The sequence below is a fragment of the Schistocerca americana genome, chromosome 1 (genome assembly GCF_021461395.2).
Source record: "Schistocerca americana isolate TAMUIC-IGC-003095 chromosome 1, iqSchAmer2.1, whole genome shotgun sequence".
Classification (NCBI taxonomy): Eukaryota; Metazoa; Arthropoda; class Insecta; order Orthoptera; family Acrididae; genus Schistocerca; species Schistocerca americana.
In genome coordinates, this window is record NC_060119.1 from 1120188663 (window position 1) to 1120205997 (window position 17335).

A 17335-nucleotide genomic window follows, 5' to 3' on the forward strand; every position below is an offset into this window, starting at 1 on the left:
CTGAAACTCTGTCCGTAGTAATACATATATGTAGAACACCTACGCACACTGAATATCTGCAAGCCTCGAGCAATCACTGCCCATCACAAAGAAATTCGGTGCTAATGAATCTTCTGCACAAAGCTCGAACACCTTTAGACAAGGAGAGCCTCGCTGAACTACGAAACAAACGGACAGTGTTCCGAAGAAATGGGTACTCAGATCATCATATTGAACCAACAGTGAAGCGATAAAAATCTAGGACACCAGAGAAAGAAGTTCCGGAAGCAAAGCCAAAAATAGTATACACTACTGGCCATTAAAATTGCTACACCAAGAAGAAATGCAGATGATAAACGGGTATTCATTGGACAAATATATTATACTAGAACTGACATGTGATTACATTTACACGCAATTTGGGTGCATAGATCCTGAGAAATCAGTACCCAGAACAACCACCTCTGGCCGTAATAACGGCCTTGATACGCCTGGGCGTTGAGTCAAACAGTGCTTGGATGGCGTGTACAGGTACAGCGGCCCATGCAGCTTCAACACGATACCACAGTTTATCAAGAGTGGTGACTGGCGTAGTGTGACGAGTCAGTTGCTCGGCCACCATTGACCAGACGTTTTCAATTGGTGAGAGATCTGGAGAATGTGCTGCCCAGGGCAGCAATCGAACATTTTCTGTATCCATAAACGCCCGTATAGGACCAGCAATATGCGGTCGTGCATTATCCTGCTGAAATGTAGGGTTTCGCACGGATCGAATTAAGGGTAGAGCCACGGGTCGTAACACATCTGAAATGTAACGTCCACTGTTCAAAGTGCCGTCAATGCGAACAAGAGGTGACCGAGACGTGTAACCAATGGCACCCCATACCATCACGCCGGGTGATACACCAGTATGGCGATGACGAATACACGCTTCCAATGTGCATTCTCCGCGATGTCGCCAAACACGGATGCGACCATCATGATGCTGTAAACAGAACCTGGATTCATCCGAAAAAATGACGTTTTGCCATTCGTGCACCCAGGTTCGTCGTTGAGTACACCATCGCAGGCGCTCCTGTCTGTGATGCAGCGTCAAGCGTAACCGCAGCCATGGTCTCCGAGCTGATAGTCTCTGCTGCTGCAAACGTCATCGAACTGTTCGTGTGATGGTTGTTGTCTTGCGAACGTCCCCATCTGTTGACTCAGGGATCGAGACGTGGCTGCACGATCCGTTACAGCCATGCGGATAAGACGCCTGTCATCTCGACTACTAGTGATACGAGGCCGTTGGGATCCAGTACGGCGTTCCGCATTACCCTCCTGAACCCACTGACTCGATATTCTGCTAACAGTCATCGGATCTCGACCACCGCGAGCAGCAGTGTCGCGATACGATGAACCGCAATCGCGATAGGCAATAATCCGACCTTTATCAAAGTCGGAAACGTGATGGTACGCATTTCTCCTCCTTACACGAGGCATCACAACAGCATTTTAACACGCAACGCCGGTCAACTGTTGTTTGTGTATGAGAAATCGGTTGGAAACTTTCCTCATGTGAGCACGTTGTAGGTCTCGCCACCGGCGCCAACCTTGTGTGAATGCACTGAAAAGCTAATCATTTGCATATCACAGCATCTTCTTCCTGTCGGTTAAATTTCGCGTCTCTAGCGCGTCATCTTCATGGTGTAGCAATTTTAATGGCCAGTAGTGTACCTTACGGTGGCCCAGTGTACGGAAAGGTCGGAAGACTCCTACTGAACTTGGTATTCAGTGTATTTCGATCCCTTCAACTAAGATAAAAAGTATTCTTTGTACTATTCAAGAAGATATAGATCTCTGAAAGCCGCATGTGCATCACATGTGTGTCATATGTGGGGCAGACTTTCATTGCAGTCGAGGAGAGATTCAAGAAACATCAGTGGTCCATGTGGCTAAAACAACTAAGGATATCGGCTGTCACCCAGCAGCATATCAGCTGTCACCCAGCCACTGCCTCGAATATAACAATGACACCATATACGATGAGACGAGTATTGTGATTCAAACGTCAGGTTTCTGGAACAGCATAATTAAGCAGTCAATCGAAATAATCGTGTCAGTAACTCTAATAAACATGGATGGAGGTTTCAGCTTAAAAAAGAAATGGAGTCCGGCACTCAATTTGTTGATATCTAGCCAGCAATCACATTCACCAGAACTGGAAACCGCTAAGAGGATTTGTGTTTCTTGGAATATCTGTGCGAACTTTGTAAAATAAAAAAGCATCAAAGAGCGTAGTGAGCATCGGAACTCGAACAAGTCTGTAAACAAGACGCGAGATCATAAATAGTTGATAGTCTGGTCTTATGTATACTTCCAGGCAGGAAGTATACATAATGGCAAAGCTCGCAGCTTCTGAAGAAGACGACTTGGTAAGTCGTCGAAATATCCATAATATTATAAAAATGTATGTATGTATGTACGTGTGTGTGTGTGTGTGTGTGTGTGTGTGTGTGTGTGTGTGTGAGTGTGTGTGTGTGTGAGTGTGTGTGTATGTGTGTGCGGGTTTTGTGTATGTGTGTGTGTGTGTGTGTGTGTGTGTGTGTGTTTCATGTCTCCTCCTAAACCACTGGACCGATTTCAGCCAAAGTTAGTACATATGTACCCCACCGTCAGGAAAGAATCTTGTGGAAGTAAGAACTTATCAAAGGGGTGGGGGCGTAGCCAGAGATTCTAGATTTCCTAAACTTCACTTATCCAGTATTTGAAAATTACAGCACTTAGCGACTTCCAACAAACTTTACGCACAATTTCAAACAACTACGAAATTTTGTCTCGCTGACAACCCCTACAAAATGATGAAAGGAAAAATGTTTATCGCGTACTGCTTTCCCAACGTCCATGCGGCAAGAGTACCTCATGAGGCAAAACGTTGTAGTTTATTTAGCGAGCGAGGTGGCTCAGTGGTTATCGCACAAAACTCACATTCGGGAGGACGACGGTCCAAACGCGCGTCCGGCCATCCAGATTTGGATTTTCCGTGATTTCGCTAAACCGCTCTAGGAAAATGCCGGGTAGTTCATTTTGAAAGGGCACCGCCTATTTCTTTCCCCATCCTTGACACAATCGGAGCTTGTGCACCATCTCCAATGAGCACACTGTCAACGGGACGTTAAACCGACTTCCTTCCTTGCTTGCTTGCTATTTATTAGTTCTTCACTACTCACTGTATTCCAACACATTTTTAAGACAGCATGCGCATATACCAATAAATGTAACTGCAAAATTATATCACTGTACGACACATAGTTCAGGAGATATTCTATGTGATAAAAAGTATCCGGACACCCCCAAAAACATACGTTTCTCATATTAGGTGCATTGTGCTGCAACCTACTGCCAGGTACTCCATATCAGCGATCTTAGTAGTCATTATACATTGAGAGACAGCAGAATGGGGCGCTCCGCGGAACTCACGTACTCCGAACATGGTCAAGTGATTGCATGCCACTTGTGTCATTCTTCTGTACGCGAGATTTCCACACTCCTAAACATCCCTAGGTCCACTGTTTCCGATGTGCTAGTGATGTGGAAACGTGAAGGGACACGTACAGCACAAAAGCGTACAGGCCGACCTCGTCTGTTGACTGCCAGAAACCGCCGACAATTGAAGAGGGTCGTAATGTGTAATAGGTGGACATCTATCCAGACCATCACACAGGAATTCGAAATTGCATCAGGATCCACTGCAAGTACTATGATAATTAAGCGGGAGGTGAGAAAACTTGGATTTCATGGTCGAGTGGCTGCTCATAAGCCGCACATCACGCCGGTAAATGCAAAACGACGCCTCACATAGTATAAGAAGCGTAAACGTTAGACGATTAAACAGTGAAAAACATTGTGTGGAGTGACGAATCACGGAACACAATGTGGCGATCCGATGGCAGGGTGTGTATATGGTGAATGCCCCGTGAACGTTATCTGCCAGCGTGTGTAGAGCCAACAGTAAACTTCGGAGACGATGGTGTTGTGGTGTGGTCGCGTTTTTCATGGAGGGGGTTTGCATCCCTTGTTGTTTTGCGTGGCTCTATGATATCAGAGACGTATATTGATGTTTTAAGCACCTTCTTCCTTCCCACTGTTGAAGAGCAATTTGGGAATGGCGACTAGATCTTTCAACACGATCGAGCAGCTGTTCGTAATGCACAGCTTGTAACGGAGTGGTTCCACGATAATAACATCCCTGTAATGGAACTGGCCTGCACAGAGTCCTGAACTGAATCCTACAGAACACCTTTGGCATGTTTTGGGACGCCGACCTCGCGCCAGGCCTCGAGAACCTACTCGATACTTCTCCTCAGTGCAGCACTCCGTAAAGAGTGGGCTGCCTTTCCCCATGAAAGCTTCCAGCAACTCATTGAACGTATGCCTACAAGAGTGGGAAAAAATGGTTCAAATGGCTCTGAGCACTATGCGACTTCACTTCTGATTTCATCAGTCGCCTAGAACTTAGAATTAATTAAACCTAACTAACCTAAGGACGTCACACACATCCATGCCTGAGGCAGGATTCGAACCTGCGACCGTAGCGGTTGTTCGGTTCCAGACTGTAGCGCCTAGAAAAGCACGGCCACTCCGGCCGGCCGCGAGAGTGGAAGCTGTCATCAAGGCTGTGGGTGGGCCAACACAATATTGAATTCCAGCATTACCGATGGAGGGCGCCACGAACTTGGAAGTGGAAGCTGTCATCAAGGCTGTGGGTGGGCCAACACAATATTGAATTCCAGCATTACCGATGGAGGGCGCCACGAACTTGGAAGTCATTTTCAGCCTGGTGTCCGTATGCTTTTGTTCACATAGTGTATCTTACTGAACTGACTCCACACCACCTATTGGCACATGTATTACTTACGTCAACTATGGAGGGCTATAGATGTAGAATCATGACTGCCTCAGACTGATCTCTAATGCGACCCATGTGCTCTTTTAAGTAAGCTACCAATGTTTTGCCTGGCAAGATTACGGTGATAAGACAAAAGTCGTGGGATACCCACAAATATTGAGATATGCTGTATCTACAGCCGTCCATAATAGCGAAAGTGTTGCCGGTGCAGGATTTTGTGCATGGACTGACGTTTAGATTATGTCACATAATTGTTCGATGACACTGATGTCGAGCGATCTGGTTGGCCAAACCATTCGCTTGAACTGTCCAGAACAATCCTGAAACAAGTTGCGAACACCCGCGGCCTGATGACGTGGCGCATTGTCATCCACAAAAATTCTACCGTTGCTTGGGTACATGACGTCTATGAATGGCTGCAAATGGTTTCCAGGTAGCTGAAAATCTAGAGGACCCAGGCCATTCCATGTAAACACAACTCACCCCATTACGGAGCGACTACCAGCTTGCACAATGTCTTGTTGATGGCTCTGGTCCATGGCGTCGTGAGGTCTGCGCCACACTTGAACCATACCATCAGCTCTTACCAACGGAAATCAGGACTCGTCTGACCAGGCCACGGTATTCCAGTTGTCTAGGGTCCAACCAGTATGGTCACGAGCCCAGCAGAGGAGCTGCAGACGATGTCGTGCTGCCGCTCGTCGCCTGCCATTGGCCATTAGCGCCTAATTTAGCAGCACTGTCGTACGTCCCACATTGGTTTCTACATACGCCAGATTTCGCCGCACTGTGCTAAAGGATGCGTTCGTCATATGTTCCATATTGAGTTCTGCGGTTATTTCAAGCAGTGTTACTTATCTGTTACACTGACAGGTCTAAGTAAACGCCGCTATTCTCGGACGTTAAGTAAAGGCCATCAGCCACTGCTAGGTCCGCGGTGAGAGGTAATGCCTGATATTTGGTTTTCAGGGCACACTCTTGAAACTGTGTGTGGTGTGCGTACTGTAAGACCTTCAGTAGACACACCATCAGATTATTTGACTTGTCGCTCTAACGAAGTAGGCGAGTGTCAGCAATATGTCTCGTGGTCTTATCATGGCGTGTTTATCTTCTGCCGTTAGGTCAGACGATAGAAATGCCACTTGCACACTTAGAGCAGCAGATTGATGGTGACCAACTTTAAACAGAACTTGATTAATTTTCACACACATTTATTAAAATAATAACAAGCATAAACCTTACTTAACTTGATTCTGGATGGTATTTACAATTGACATTCTGAAGTTCCTTTGGTCTTGGTACGTTAATCTTATTCTCACATACCTCGGATACTTGACAAATTGCCTATACATTTCTCTTCATGGCTATGTACAGGAATATGACAGTCTTATTAGGCGCAGACTGAAACTTGACTACTGACTAATGCAGACTAATGCAGACTGACTAATCGGAGGTCTGTACACTCGTTACAATACCTCGAGCGTTCAGGTATCACTGCGCGAGTGTGATCCGCGAGGAGAAAAGGTTCTACGTTAGCAGCAATCTCATTGTCTGCGTTGCATATTAATACGCGGATTGGCGGAAGCAGAATTTGGTCCGTCTCTAAGACAGCGCCATCTTGTAGTGCGGAGACGGACGAGAGCTGCGCCTGCGCTGTTGTGCTTAGCGGGGCGCGCTCTATTGGGAAAGTTGTGTACGCGCTGACTACGCGGAACTATGTACACAACACTGTGAATCGCGGAATATTGGATTCCCTAAGGATTTCCGAAATGGAATATCCCATTCATCTAGCTCCAACTACCGTTCCGCGTTCAGAGTCTGATGATTCCCATCGTGCTACCATAATCACGTCGTAAACCTTTTCACGCGAGTACAAATGACAATCGTGTCAATAAACTGTCCTTTTATACCTCACGTGCGCGATACTACCGCTACCTATATGTGCATATTTTTAATTTTACTTTTTATTTTACACGTCTAATTCCTTAGGAGCAAATGGAGGAGCAAATCTCCAAGGTCATGGAACGTGTCAGTACATGAAATTACAACGTAAAATTAGTAACAGATAAAATAAAATGTTTACGAACCCAAAAAAAAAAATGACAAGCCATAAGTTTGAGTAAACGCAATCAACAATATAACATAGTCAACAATATAACGTAAAAATCGCTTTCCAACGAGTTTTGAGACCTCAGTGTAGGATGTATTGCTTTTGCAGAAATATGCTCGATATGCAAATGTCGTCAAGTAGATGAGGTAGGTAGTCATCTCTTCTTTTTAGGTTTACACCACTGCAGTAAGCAGCGATCTTACAGTGTTGTTGTTGTGGTCTTCAGTCCTGATACTTGTTTGATGCAGCTCTCCATGCTACTCTGTCCTGTGCAAGCTTCTTCCTCTCCCAGTACCTACTGCAACCTACATCCTTCTGAATCTGCTTAGTGTATTCATCTCTTGTTCTCCCTCTACGATTTTTACCCGCCACGCTGCCCTCCAATACTAAACTGGTGATCCCTTGATGCCTCAGAATGTGTCATACCAACCGATCCCTTCTTCTAATCAAGTTGTGCCACAAATTCCTCATCTCCCCAATCCTATTCAATACCTCCTCATTAGTTATGTGATCTACCCATCTAATCTTCAGCATTCGTCTGTAGCACCACATTTCGAAAGCTTCTATTCTCTTCTTATCGTCCATGTTTCACTTCCATACATGGTTACACTCCATACAAAATCTTTTAGAAACGACTTCCTTACACTTAGATCTATACTCGATGTTAACAAATTTCTCTTCTTCAGAAACGCTTTCCTTGCCATTGCCAGTCTACATTTTATATCCTCTCTACTTGGACCATCATCAGTTATTGTACTCCACAAATAGCAAAACTCCTTTACTGCTTTAAGCGTCTCATTTCCTAATCTAATTCCCTCAGCATCACCCGATTTAATTCGGCTACATTCCATTATCCTCGTTTTCCTTTTGTTGATGTTCATCTTATATCCTCCTTTCAAGACACTATCCATTCCGTTCAACTGCTCTTCCAAGTCCTTTGCTGTCTCTGACAGAATTACAATCTCATCGGCGAACCTCAAAGTTTTTACTTCTTCTCCATGGATTTTAAAATCTACTTCGAATTTTTCTTTTGGTTCCTTCACTGCTTGCTCAATATACAGATTGAATAATATTGGGGAGAGGCTAAAACCCTGTCTAACTCTCTTCCCAACCACTGCTTCCCATTCATGTCCCTCGATTCTTATAACTGCCATCTGGTTTCTGTACAAATTGTAAATAGCCTTTCGCTCCCTGTATTTTACCATTGCCACCATCAGAATTTGAAAGGGAGTATTCCAGTCAACATTGTCAAAAGCTTTCTCTAAGTCTACAAATGCTAGAAACGTAGATTTGTCTTTCCTTAATCTTGCTTCTAAGATAAGTCGTAGGGTCAGTATTGTCTCACGTGTTTCAGTATTTCTACGGAATCCAAACTGATCTTCCTCGAGGTCGGCCTCTACTAGTTTTTCCATTCGTCTGTAAAGAATTCGCGTTAGTATTTTGCAGCCCTGACTTATTAAACTGATAGTTCGGTAATTTTCACATCTGTCTTAGAATAGTATTATGAAATTCCGATAGAGAACGACTTAATGTGTTAACAGGACTACGGATGGACGCCATCGCAGACCAGCACCATCCTGAGCTCTTTCTTCTGGGGCTACGCAGTGATGCTGTCGCCCGCTGGATGGCTGGCAGACAGGTTTGGCGCCAAGAACTTCCTGTCGGGCTCGCTGTTCTTCTCTGGAATCGTGACCACCCTGACTGAGGTGGTGGCCGACGCGGGCGGCATCGTGTTCGTCTGCGCCTCCAGAGTCGTGCTGGGTTTGTGCCAGGTACGTCACAGAGAGGAAAATGTGGTCGCCACTTTGAAACACTTCAAGCGAACAACGCGCTTCTGTCGTCACTACTATAGATGCTCAATGTCAATGAAACAGATAACCCATTATGTCCAAAATTAATTTTTTTTAATTTAATTTTTTTATTCCTTAATTATAATGTACATAGTGTATGAACCACAATAAGTACAAAAATAGCCAAATAATATTTATACATGCTGATATAATAGCCGTCCTCAAAACAGGACACTGGGATCTAACAGTATCGTATACCATACTAAACTGTATTCAAGTCTTAACTATTTATTTCTTGTGAAATGGCACAAAACACTTCACACACACTGTTACACGGCATTTAACACAATATGTTTTTGGTTTCCCGTTGCATTTAGCTCTTACACATCTTCTTTGCGTGCTTCTTTTGTCAATCATTTGACCAGTTCCATCAAACCTGATGTCTGGTATCACTCTCAACTGACTTGATGGGTATTCCATTGAACGTCCAATATTCGGTCTTCCAGTGTCCAATTCCAGTAAATCCTGCGCATTTTCCCCTGTACTAGTCTGTAGAGGAGTCAGGCATTTACGAGGGCTATTTCCAGCAAACGTGTAATAAGACCCAGTACCATTTTTTCCTTCCAATTACGGTCGCAAATTTTCCAACTAACCAGTCATGGTGGTCAACATCTCCCATGTACGCGTTATACGACTACAAAACGGCAGGGTGTTGCACTTGTGCCTTCTTACTTCCTTGTCTACTGTACCGCGTAGCTGCTCCCAAAGGTTCAACTTGGTCAAAATTTGTACCAATTGTAGCGCATCTGTTGTCGTGCCATCGAACAAATAAGACTTCTCCATTCCTGTCGTACTGGTAGTCACAGTTTTCTCGAACTGTCTTTTTCAGTTCGTTGCTGCTCAGTAGTGGACAGTCACCAACTCTATTCTCTCTGACAGTCCCAGTTTCTCGAAAACCCAAATTTCTCAGATGAATCAGAAGATCTCTACTAGTGAAGAAATTGTCAAAGTACACACAATGATTCTTGGGTGTTTCAATGCAGTCCAACATGTTTAGGACACCTATTGGTCCCAATAGTGGGTCATCCCCTGCAGTATCTTCTGGATCCTTTCCACAGTATAAATCAAATTTGAAACAGTAGCCACTTGCTCTACAAAGAGACCACAACTTATAGCCAAATTTAATAGGCTTGCCTCGGATAAACTGTCCATCTGGAACTGCATCATTTACTAATGGGTAACATATTCATCAGCAAAAAAATCCGGTAAAATTATCACGTTCTAAAAAGAAAATACATCAGCAGTAGCAGAGTTTCATATTCGAACGTGCAGCAATACACATAACTGAAATGATAACACCAAGTCCCAGTGTCCTATTTCGAGTACACCAAATTTTATAACAATGGAAAACAATGAATATAGCTCCAATTGAGCTAACAATGCAAGTAGTTTAAAAGACGCATTGTTGACTATAAATAATCGCAAAAAGATCTTTGCCTCATATTTCAAATATTACTAAATTGTCGATAAAGTAAATACCTGTAATAACGAAAAGTGTGCCTTAGTATTCAATAATCAATTAATGGTAGGATTTATTGCTTTTAATTTCATGTAAGCATACATTTGTTATAAAAAAATCAACAAATGACGTAGAACAGTAATAGTTGCAAATTAATAATTTATTGTGTATTTATAAATAAATATGTGCTCTGTCCTCAAAATAGGATACTGGTACTTAACGGGTTAACTTTGGGGGTCGTTAATCTGTTACTAAAATGGTTAATCTCGTTAAACTTTAACGTATTACTTTACAGTAGATTTATCATAAGGTAAATTTAATTGTTTTAGCTCGTAATAGTAAACTTTGTTGTGGGTGTAGTGAAATAAGCAAATGGATCAAACGCATTACCGTTGCTTAAGTAAAATTTTTTTTTGACTGGAGAAGTTCAGATAGAGAATCGAACATAAATAATGCAAACTGTTTGACCATTTAATCATTTAGTTTTATAATTATTTAGTTACCAATATTAAACAGTGGGAGAATCAAAATGCAGGAGAATAAGTTAGTATCTGATTCTCGTGCATAAAACATGCTCATCAACGATGCATCTGCACAATATTCTCATCGAAATTGAACTTTTGGTCGGTTTTAAAGTTTTCAATGCCTTACCAAATGACTTCGTTTCGAAAACGTGTTGAGGAATCATGTTCTTAATAACCAAGTTTACTATACATCGATCCACAATAGCATGAGACACATCGCTGGCAATGGCTGCAATGCCAAAAGACTCTCCAAATCTTCTCAGTCGTATTCTTTTAACCGGATTACTGCACCTGGCTCCGCTGTCAGCGGCTGAATGCCCGAGCTTGATTTTTTCCTCTCAGCCGGATCCTACCTTCACTGTTTCTTCAAACTATACATACTACGATTCATGTGCTCTCCTTATGTATTGGTTCAAGTTATTAAGGCACGAAGTATGAGCCATAATTGTTGATTTTTTTGGCAAGCACAGTTAACAATCGAAAAGTATTTCTTCTCCAGATTTGGATACAAAATTAACGTAATCACTTAAATGCGCCCACTGGTTTTAATCGGTTGCAGACCGAGAATCCGATTCCATGATTTAGTTTACACAGTCAATCCACTAACAAAAAGTAGTACTTAACGGGAACTCACTAAACCACCAACAGTAAACAGTAAACACCTGTTTACATCAATCGCACGACCGCCCCCTCACGTCTTTACTTCCGCCAGTACCTCGTCTGCTACCTTCCACAGCTCACGAAAGTTGTGCGAAGCTTGCAACACTAGCAATCCCGGAAGACAGAGTATTGCGGCCTGGGGGATGTTCCCAGAATGAGTTTTTCACTCTGTAGTTAGGAAGGCTGGAGACGAGATACTGGCGGAAGTAAATCTTTGAGGAGGGCTGTGGAGTCCTGGGTGAATGGCTTAGTCGGCAGAGCACTTGCTTCTGAAAGGTAAGAGTTCCGAGTTCGAGTTTTTATCTGGCGCACAATTTAAATCTACCAGGAAGTTTTAAGGTAACGGAAGTTAAAAAGTCCATTAATATATTTTAATAATAATTTAAAAGTTAATCTTTTAATCAATAGTTAACTTCGTTAATTAACAGTTAAAGGTTTAACGGTCTTGTGTGCAGCTATATTCACTACTGATAGAGTTACGTGAATGACTGTAATCTGAGTAACTCCCGTTGTACATATATTGGATGTTTTGACTGATGGGAGAAGGATGAGCAGGTGAAGGAGTAATAGGAAGCGGATGAGTGAGAAGTGCTGGGGAAAGAGATGATGGAGGGAAATAGTGCTGGCAAGGGTAGAGCGAGAATAGGACTGTGGAAAAGAAGGAACAAGGTGAACACGAGAAATGAGAGGTGGGGTTTTTAGAAGTAGAGGTATGTCGCGGGAGGGCTTGACAGCATTAAAAGACGATGGGTAGGACCTGAAGGTTGAGGGTGCGGAAGAAAAATGTTGTGAAGGAGGAAAAGTGGAGATGATTTTGAGAGATATGGGGGAAGGAAGAATACGGGTGGGAGAAATTAGAGGTTGAGGGGAACAGGAGATGAGGAGGAAGAAGTGGTGGAGGAGGAACTGGCCAATACAGAGGCAATCATTCTTCCCAAGCTCCATTCGGGAGTGGAACAGGGTAGGGGGGATCAGTTGGTGGTACCGGAAGTACCCTCTGCCACACGAGGTGGCCGGCGGAGTATGATGTAGATGTTGTGGCATTCAGTCAGTCTGTGGTCTGCTGCACCCATTCACGCTTGTCTATCCAGTAATAACATCTTCACCTTTGCATAATTACTGGAACCCACATGCATTTGAACCCGTTTACTTGAAACAGGCTTCGGTCTACCTGTACATTTATAATACCCCCAGCACCCCCTCCCCTCCCCGCCAACCCTCTCTCTCACAATACAGACCATTGCCGAATTGACGATTGATTGATGCCCAAGGATGCGCCCTATCGATTGACCTCTTCTTTTAGTCGGTTGTGCCATAGATTTCTTTTCTCCCCAATTCGATTCTTAAAGTTGCAAGTTGCTTCAGGAATAGTACACATGCTAAATAAAGTGACGCTTTTTTCAGAGCTATAGGCTACGCACATATACACACAAACATTCCTGTATGCCTACATTGTCCCGGCAACGCAGCTTGGGTTGGGCTGCAGTGCTGGTAAATTGGAACGGCACAGGTGTGTGTTTGTGTGTATGTGGACTCTGTAGCCCTGAAAAAGGATTCATCCGAAAGCTAGCAATGTTCTCAGCCTACCTTATGTGGCTTTGGACGTCTCAGCAGAGTTTTTACCTATACTTCCGAAATTATTTATGTTCATCAGGACTTTCCAATAACATATATAGTTTTTTAAACTTTGGATAAAAGTAAGAACACTGGTGAATAAATAAGAATCTAAAATACTACAGATAATACATGCGATGGGATGATCACTAAATTAAAAAATTCTCGGATACATTAAAACATACAATCTAAGTGTTTAGATTGGAGTCGAGGCTATAAAGCGAGGTGGTGAAATGGTAGGCGCTGAACTCCTGTTCTGCCGGCCGGAGTGGCCGAGCGGTTCTAGGCGCTACAGTCTGGAACCGCGCGACGACTTCGGTCGCAGGTTCGAATCCTGCTTCGGGCATGGATGTGTGTGATGTCCTTAGGTTAGTTAGGTTTAAGTAGTTCTAAGTTCTACGGTACTGATGACCACAGAATTTAAGTCCCATAGTGCTCACAGCCATTTTTTGACTCCTGTTCTGCGGGACGGCGGCTCCAGTATCTGATCATTTATACGGTTTTAGCCCATCCAGGGTGTTCTTAATAGCTTACTGTAATTTCCAGGATTGTTGTGGTGGATTTCCTTCCCTATACGTCATCAATCCCAGGTTGTTCCCCTCTTGTGGTGGATCGTCGTCGACGTAGTTTTACATTTAATATTCCTTCCCTTCTGCTGTTTTACGAGTACATGATAAATAAAAATTTAAATCTCGTTGCACCCAAGATTTTTTTTAATCTTCAAAAGATAGTATCATTGAGGTATTATCATCACATGAAAAGGTTAGTAATCCCCGTTTAAATGTACGACAGTACTATAACGGAAACATAAAATGCAGATGTGGCTTACCGAATGCATACCCAACACACACCACAAACTGTTGGGGACTCTCATGGAAGCAGACAGCTGTCGGCCAGAGAGTAATTTCATATTTTAGACGGGTCAGAAGCATTTCGTGTAGTAGCTGTAGTGTCTCTTCGTCCTGGATATGTGACGGCAAAGACGAATGTTGCGGCTGGAAAGTAATTTTACAGCTTAATGTCCATCACTTCCGCCACTTCACTGCCCTTGGTGCATGACGTTCTGGATCAAATACTAGCTAACACCTCATTGGGAGATAACTGTTTTGGCTGTTAAGTCAACTTTCTTGTTCCTCTGAGTTCTTTACTCACAACTGTGACTTTTCATCTACGTCTACATACAGACACCGCAAGCCACTGTATAGTGCATGGCGGAATGACATCGTACCAATTTACTGATTTTTTGTTGTATTCCATTCACGTACTGAGCGAGGGAAAATTATTTATTTAGAGAGCTGGAAGCACGGGCCAGAACAAGACAAAAATTTACAGTAAACATGGACTCGGAAATGCATACTTTAAGAGCTATGAGCACTTGTTCAGGTGAAAAGAAAAAAATGGTTGAAATGGCTCTGAGCACTATGGGACTTAACTTCTGAGGTCATTAGTCCCCTAGAACTTACAACTACTTAAACCTAACTAACCTAAGGACATCACACACATCCATGCCCGAGGCAGGATTCGAACCTGCGACCGTAGCGGCCACGCGGTTCCAGACTGTAGCGCCTAGAACCGCTCGGTCACTGCGGCCGGCTCAGGTGAAAAGATGTGTTGCACAGTAGCAAAGATGAACAAATTCTCATAACTCTTAAAGCATGCATTTTAGAGCCCATGTTTACAAGGAATTTTTTCCTTGTTTTGGTCGACACTAACAGCTCTCAGAGTACGGAGTATTTTTTTAAGCTTACTGTATACACCTCTGTACGTGCCCTATCTTATTCTCTAGAAACCTACACGCGAGGTATGAGTTTTCTTTCGGACATCAGCCGTCTGACTGTTTTGATGTGCCCCGCCACGATTTCCTCTCCTGCGCCTTGTTCTTCACTCAAAGAAGCACTTCGCCCTATAACCTCAACCATTTATAGGATATAATCCGTCTTCCCCTACAGCTGCCTCTAGTATCATGAAAATTATTCCCTGACGTCTTAAAACGAGTCGTATCACTCCAGATCTAACCAACAAGGTTCCGCGATAACTATGTCGTCTTTCATCCAAGGATTCCCATTGAAGTTGTTGAGCATTTCTGTTACGCTTTCATGTGGCCTTCACTGACGTGTTGCGATTCTAGCTGTGCATCTCTTTATATGACGGACATCTGGGTCCTAAAGACATGACCGGCGAAATCCGGTGAGCAGTCAGATCTCTCCACTAAGGGTCCTAAATAAACACTGTGATTGTGGTGTGCGTACTGTAAGACCTTCAGTACACACACCATCAGATTTTGTTGCTCTAACGAAGTAGGCGAGTGTCAGCAATATGTCTCGTGGTCTTATCATGGCGTGTTTATCTTCTGCCGTTAGGTCAGACGATAGAAATGCCACTTGCACACTTAGAGCAGCAGATTGATGGTGACCAACTTTAAACAGAACTTGATTAGTTTTCACACACATTTATTAAAATAATAACAAGCATAAAAATTACTTAACTTGGTTCTGGATGCTATTTACAATTGACAATCTGAAGTTCCTTTGGTATTGGTACGTTAACCTTATTCTCACATATATCTCTGATACCTGACGAAAGTGTCTATACATTTATCTTCATGGCTATGTACAGGAATATGGTAATCTTATTAGGCACAGACTGAAACTTGACTATAGACTGGTACAGACAAATGCAGACTGGTGCAGACAAATGCAGACTGACTAATCGGAGGTCTGTATACTTGTTATAATACCTCATGCTTTCATGTATGACTGCGCGAGTGTGATCCGCGAGGAGAAAAGGTTCTATGTAAGCAGCAATCTCATTGGCTGCGTTACACATTAATACGCGGATCGGCGGAAGTAGAATTTGGTCCGTCTCTATGGCAGCGCCATCTCGTAGTGTGGAGACGGACGAGCGCTGCGCCTGCGCTGTTGTGCTTAGTGGGGCGCGCTCTAGTGGGAAAGTTGTGTACGCGCTGACTACGCGGAATTATGTACACAACAGTGATGAAGTCACGGTGCTTACCCAAAATATCATAAAATGGCACTTCAGAAATTGTATTAGAATTACTTTTTGTGTTAGAACTTATAATGGATCTTTCACCTTGGCATAAAATTATTTTATTTTTTGTTAGATGTTTTCGTTAAATAGCTGAATAAATTGTAATTAGGAATAATTTAATTAAGCAGAGTAGAAAAGATAAAGTCAAAGAGATGTTCATTGGGCGGACATTGTCGTAATGTAACGTCATTGCGTTGTTCGATTGTTAAAACAAGTCTTTTGTGTTCCGTTCTGCTGTTCGGTCTTGCGCGTATCTGAAAGGAATTAATTCGGGGACTACAATAAACTTTCACATAATAGTTACGATTCGATGTCCCGACAAAAGGGGTTAACGTCAGTGTTAATTTGAATTGTGGGCGACAGGATTAGTTTTGACAGATACATGAAAACGGATGTAACGAAAGTTGTTCGCATATCATCCTTGAACGTGACTTTTTATTTAATTAACGATTGCGGGCTCATTAAAAGCTATTATCTCATGATTAGGATCAATCACACTTTCCTCCTAGATAGTGATTATTCATTAACATTTCCATCATAAGAAAAAGGATTATTAAAAAAAGTGATGTTAAATGACAATTACGTGTTAATCCGTTAGTGTGGAACCGACGTAATATCTCTGAAATGACATTGATATATAATTTGTGTTAAATATTGAACTCAGATAGGAAGTAAATTGAAATTAGTGAACATTTGATACTGAGACTATAGAAGCAGAAGCGCTTAAGGTTTCTCTTCTCTAAAATGGCAAAATAGGTACGAACTTTAACTCAATAGTCGACATTATGTATTGCAAAGACATTAGCATTTCATACTTATTTTGACGACGCGCTGTTAAACAAAGGAACGTTGAGTCTCCGTACGAGTAATAAAATTAAATCTAGAAACATAATTAATAACGGCGAACTCCGCTTTAACAAACTGTATTGCGTGTCGTCATCGGGCAATTACTGCTCGACCCTGGAGACTTGTGTGGTGAAATTAGAAGTTGTGATGTTACAAAATAAAAGTGATGTTGTTATTCAATGGAAAGTTGGAAATTGAGATTTAGCTTACTGTTTTATCAATCACAATTGGCGTAAGAATCATGGATTGACCATTGTCATAAAATATTGCATTATGAGATGTGATTAGTTTTTACTTGCAGTTTCGCGTGGCTTGAGGCAGTCACAACTAGCGTGCCATGGATTAAGAAATCGCATT

At 42.7% G+C, this 17335-nt stretch overlaps 1 protein-coding gene across 1 annotated transcript in view; it reads left to right on the forward strand.

Annotated features, from left to right (window-relative positions):
- Positions 1-17335, forward strand: part of LOC124550990 (putative inorganic phosphate cotransporter) — a 158831-nt gene that overhangs the window by 72152 nt on the left and 69344 nt on the right. Inside the window, exon 3 of the mRNA XM_047125823.1 lies at positions 8519-8749. Coding sequence (XP_046981779.1) covers positions 8519-8749 — 231 coding nt within the window. The remainder of the gene's footprint in view (positions 1-8518; positions 8750-17335) is intronic.